The following is a 4,966-nucleotide window of genomic DNA, read 5'->3' on the forward strand; positions in this document are numbered from 1 at the left end:
TGCAGGGCTACTACGAAACTCGAAAATCGAAGTTCGTATCATACCGTCCCTCTCGCTCGCTCTCGTATTAAATAGTATAAGTGCCAGAGGGACCCCACGACACGAACTTCGAGTTTCGGGTTTCGTAGTAGCCCTGCAGGAATGAAACAATAGTCGTCTACCTCACCTACATACTATGAGTTCCATCCTGCTCGGTCGTGCTGAGTCACCGACTTCGAGCTACTAGGTACAGTCACCAGCCCCGATATCCGACACAACAAGTCTGCATAAATATCTGATACGACTCTATTTCTAGGGCCGGAAGGACGTGTCAGATATTTTTGCACACTCCGCTGTAGCAGATATTAATGCTGGTGACTGTACCTAAAAAAATATTTTCAAGGGATTTGTAGTCGGTTCCATTTTCCGTTATTTTTTTAGAGTTCGTTTTTCTTTTTTGTTATAATTTTTCTTTATTTCTCACATTTTAGTGATTCGTAGCCAAAGAACATCTCTCAACGATTCCATTAAGCCCAAACACGGCTTAGGTACGTTGTTTTATAACAGAGTTCCGTTGCCTACCTTCCGGCTTCAGCATCAGATCAGTTCGAAAGAATCATTAACTTAAAGCTCCTTCTTAGTCGCTTATCTAGGTATATTCATCATGATCGTTTATAGACGAGCGAGCATTACTTAGCTTTGATGAGTTCCATTGGTCATCACGGTCTTCTTCATCAGGTACAAGTTACCAAATGATACTTTCTGAATGTAAATGCTTATTTTAATGCTAAAAATGCCAAAATCGCCATAGGTGTGCCTTTAAAATTTGAGGTTTGCCCTCGATTTCCCTAAGATCCTATCATCAGATCTTGACTTGGTGACAATGGGACCACCTCAGAAGACTATCCTTTCGAATAAAAAAAGAATTTTGAAAATCGATCCACAATTGACTGAGTAATCGGCGAACATACATAAAAAAATACTAACATTGGAACATAGAACCTCCTCCTTTTTTGAAGTCGGTTAAAAAGTCGCCAGATAAGTCGCTAAACCATTTTTGTCGTCAAAACCTTTTTTGGTCGCTAACACTTAAGCAAAAATCGCTAGTTCTAGCGACAGTCGCTAAATTGGCAACACTCGGTAGCATAGCAAATATTACCGAAATGTTACTTCGGTATCGTTATAATAATGTGAATTGGGTAACGTTAACTAGCCCTACAATGTAAAGTAAATTTACCGGTAAAAATAACGTTAATCAGGTAACGTTACTATATGTTAAGTTACCATTTAACGTTATATTTTTTTACCGGTACTAGGTATATGTATGATTTTTACCGTTATTTAACGTTACTTATAGTGTGAATTTGGTAACGTTAACAAGCCCTGGTTGTAAACCAGCAGCAGGGCTACTACGAAACTTGAAGTTCGTATCGTACCGTCCCTCTCGCTTTCGTATTAAATAGTACAAGTGTCGTGCGGTCCCTCTCGCTCTCGTATTAAATAGTATAAGTGTCAAAGGGACCGCACAACATGAACTTTGAGTTTCGAGTTTCTTAGTAGCCCTTGGTCAGCCTATACATAAGTTACTATGATCTACTATAATCTGTGGTAATTTACATATCATTATCAGCTGTATGTCAGTCAACGTCATAACGTCAACCAACTGTCAAAAAAAGTTAAATTAACCTGTCATGACAGATTTTTCGTTCACTCACTGCTTTGCTTTACTTGCTTATTATTTATTTACAAATAAATTAGATTACAAAGTAAACGGCACAAAAGTAGAACCCAAAATCGTATCTCTTCCTCACATTTGTCTCAAACGAGCGAGAGGTAAATATGTTTTAAGATTCTACTTCGCCGCCGTCTACTATGTATACCGCTTTAAAATAATAAAAACAAATTCGTCAGTTACCAATTTCCATTAAAATTTGAACCAGTCAAACTATAATGATTGATACATTATACAATTCGTTTTGAGTTCGATTAACTAGTGTGTACCATATTACTGCCGCTGAAATGGTTCGTCAGTGTTTTCTGCGATGTTTACTAGACTCGCATGCGCCCATCGAGTTACCGCACAACACTGAAACGATATTGGGCCGAAGTAAAGTCACGAAAATAAAAGATCAGTCTTGTTCACGCCAGCAAAGTAAGTGGTTACACTGCATTGATTTAATTTAGACCAATACAATACATTGTTCCCAACATTTATTAGTGTCAATTTATCAAGTATCATGCAAACGACATTGTTGCTTTACTCTCATTTTTACTCTATTCACCCCTAAAATATTGATTTAAAGTTTGCTTAGATAAATAAAAAAAATTAGGCACAAAATTAAATATAAAATACTTATGACTCCATCTGGGAAAATTGATTTATCACTATCCCGCCGCAACTGCAGTTTTCTGAATAAAAACTAACCTGTTCTTTCCAGGGTCTGAAACTATCTTCATACCAAATTTCATTTAAATCTGTTCAGCAGTTTAAACATGAAAAGGATTATCATATTTCCACCTTAAAATTGACTTGCGACACACAGTTCTATTCTATTTTCTCGCATTTATATATTAGTTTGAATAATGTAATATAAGAAAATTAAGAAAAACATTATCTATTTGGTTTCAGTAAGTCTAAAAGCAGACTGTGAAGAATGTGTTGTTGAAGTGAAACAACTTGGTATAAATCCTTCAGGCTTCGATGGGTTTGCTATGAAAAAGGGAGCTTTATACAAATTAGGACACGGTACCAGAGTTGAACTCTTACTTAATTTCTACTGCCACATAATTGAATTTGATCCTCCACCGGAAGGGTTTGAGCCTAAAACTGGAAGCAAAAGAAAATTGGAAGAAGAAGAAGATTGCCCTAGAAAAAAGAAAAATCTGGAAGCAGACATGGATCAGGCTTCATCAAGCATTTCTGAGGCTGTAACAAATTTCTGGGAAGAAATTGACAATGGAGAACTTTATGTGTTTACATCTAAGGGTGTGAAATCTAGTTCCAAAATAGCTGCATTTGATATGGATGGAACATTAATTAAAACCAAGTCAGGTAAAGTCCATCCAGTGGACACCAATGATTGGCAGATTTCATTTGGTTCTGTGCCTCAAAAGCTACAAGAGCTTATTTCACAAGAGTTTAAAGTTGTCATTTTAAGTAATCAAGCACCCATTGGCAATGGTAGAGTTAAAATTGGGGACTTCAAAAAGAAAATTGAAGCTATCATTGAAAAATTAAACGTACCTATACAGGCTTATATAGCAACAGGTAAAGGATTTTATAGGAAACCAACTACTGGCATGTGGAAATTCTTAACAGAAAAAGTAAGTTTACTCAACGGATGCACCAACGTTTTAAACTTTCGTGATTCTCACTCATACTCAAAATACCACAAACTGTAATGTTGCCGAAACGTCGAGGTAAATATTACTTGTGTAATAATAGCGTGATAAGTCCCGTTTGTGGTATTTTGACTATGGATGCACCAATTCAACAATTCATTTTAGCTATTCATTAAATGCAATATTTTGGAAATCTTTACTTTTAAATTTTGATAGAGAATTTCATTCAAAGCCTGTATTTTCTTTTTTATGCACTTTTGCTCCACAGAGAAATGATAACCTGGTTGTGGATATGGATAAGAGTTTCTATTGTGGTGATGCTGCAGGCAGGGTTGCCAATTGGGCTCCAGGCAAGAAAAAAGACCATTCCATGGCAGATAAACTTATGGCTGAAAACCTGGGTCTAAAATTTGACACTCCAGAACAATTCTTTCTGGGACATTCTGTTGCTAATGTTCCTATGAGCAAACCCGAATTTATTTCCAAGGAACTGGACCCAGCACCTTTTAAAGATAATCTTATCAGCACAGAGAAAGAGGTCAGTGAGTCATTAGCCAAAAATATTAAGTATATGACTTTCATAGCACCTTCAGGTGGCATGGCTGAACATTTACCCACTTACTGAATGTGTTTGTTACAGATTCTCGTGCTAGTTGGATACCCTGGAAGTGGCAAATCATTTATAGCTAAACAAATAGAAACTAAATCTCAACACAAATATGTAGCTGTTTGTAGAGATGTTCTGGGGTCATGGCAAAAGTGCGCTGCTGAAGCCAAAAAGTTATTACAGGTAAAAAAAAATACTGCATTTCTAATTAAAGTATTCCTACAGAAGTTGTATCCATGTAAGAAAACACATAATAAATCAAAGAAGATTTTAATTGAGTGGGTGTTTCAATGTTTCATAACAATTGCTATTTAATTTTTTAATTATTGCAAAGACTGTTGGGCTATAAATGCTTTAATAGGCTATTGTAAGAAAATAATGCTAATTTTGCTTTTATCAATAAGGTACAGTTGCTAACACTGAACTGATAGTTATGTGAGGAAGGTGAATCTTATTAGATAAGAATCATAACATAACAGTTGGATATTTAGCAACACTATTGTCACAGTGAAGTAAAAAAAAAAACGAACTTCATTTGGTTGTTCTGAAAATTAAAGTTGAGCAATAGAAGTGTTGCTTAAAACTAATGAATTTACAACTTCGTCCCATATGCGGTAGAAACTCTACAGATAATATCATAATTTTTTTTTCAGCAAGGCAAAAGCGTTATAGTAGACAGTACCAATCCTGACGTAGAATCCCGTGGCCGTTGGACTTCACTGGCCAAGGAAATGAATGTTGAGTGCCGCTGCGCTAAGATGATGACTACCAAAGCTCACGCGCAGCACAATAATAAGTTCAGAGAACTCATGAAGATGAACCACGTCCCTGTTAATGATATTATATTTCACAGTTACAAGTAAGCATTGAACAAACACTGCTTTACTCTATTACAAGTAAAAAACAAATTAACGACGTTTTCATTTTCTCGTGTTCACAATATTGATGTAATGTTTGTATAATTATAGTTCGATAGTGTTTTAATCTTGTAACAAATTTAGATTGATGTCTTCTAAAAAAAAAACAACATACAAAATT

At 35.7% G+C, this 4,966-nt stretch overlaps 1 protein-coding gene across 3 annotated transcripts; it reads left to right on the forward strand.

Moving 5' to 3' along the window:
• Window positions 1-1,673: 1,673 nt before the first annotated feature.
• Window positions 1,674-4,787, forward strand: LOC141431440 (uncharacterized protein F21D5.5-like; the record flags this gene model as incomplete). 3 transcript variants are annotated; one of them, XM_074092619.1, is given in 6 exon segments in its annotated part: window positions 1,674-1,812; window positions 1,891-2,131; window positions 2,609-3,303; window positions 3,590-3,859; window positions 3,962-4,111; window positions 4,582-4,787. In XM_074092619.1, coding segments are annotated over 5 exon segments (1,454 nt in total), but the record flags the coding sequence as incomplete, so codon positions are not given.
• Between the last annotated feature and the right edge of the window lie 179 nt (window positions 4,788-4,966).

Source organism: Choristoneura fumiferana, chromosome 9, assembly GCF_025370935.1.
Source record: "Choristoneura fumiferana chromosome 9, NRCan_CFum_1, whole genome shotgun sequence".
Taxonomy (NCBI): Eukaryota; Metazoa; Arthropoda; class Insecta; order Lepidoptera; family Tortricidae; genus Choristoneura; species Choristoneura fumiferana.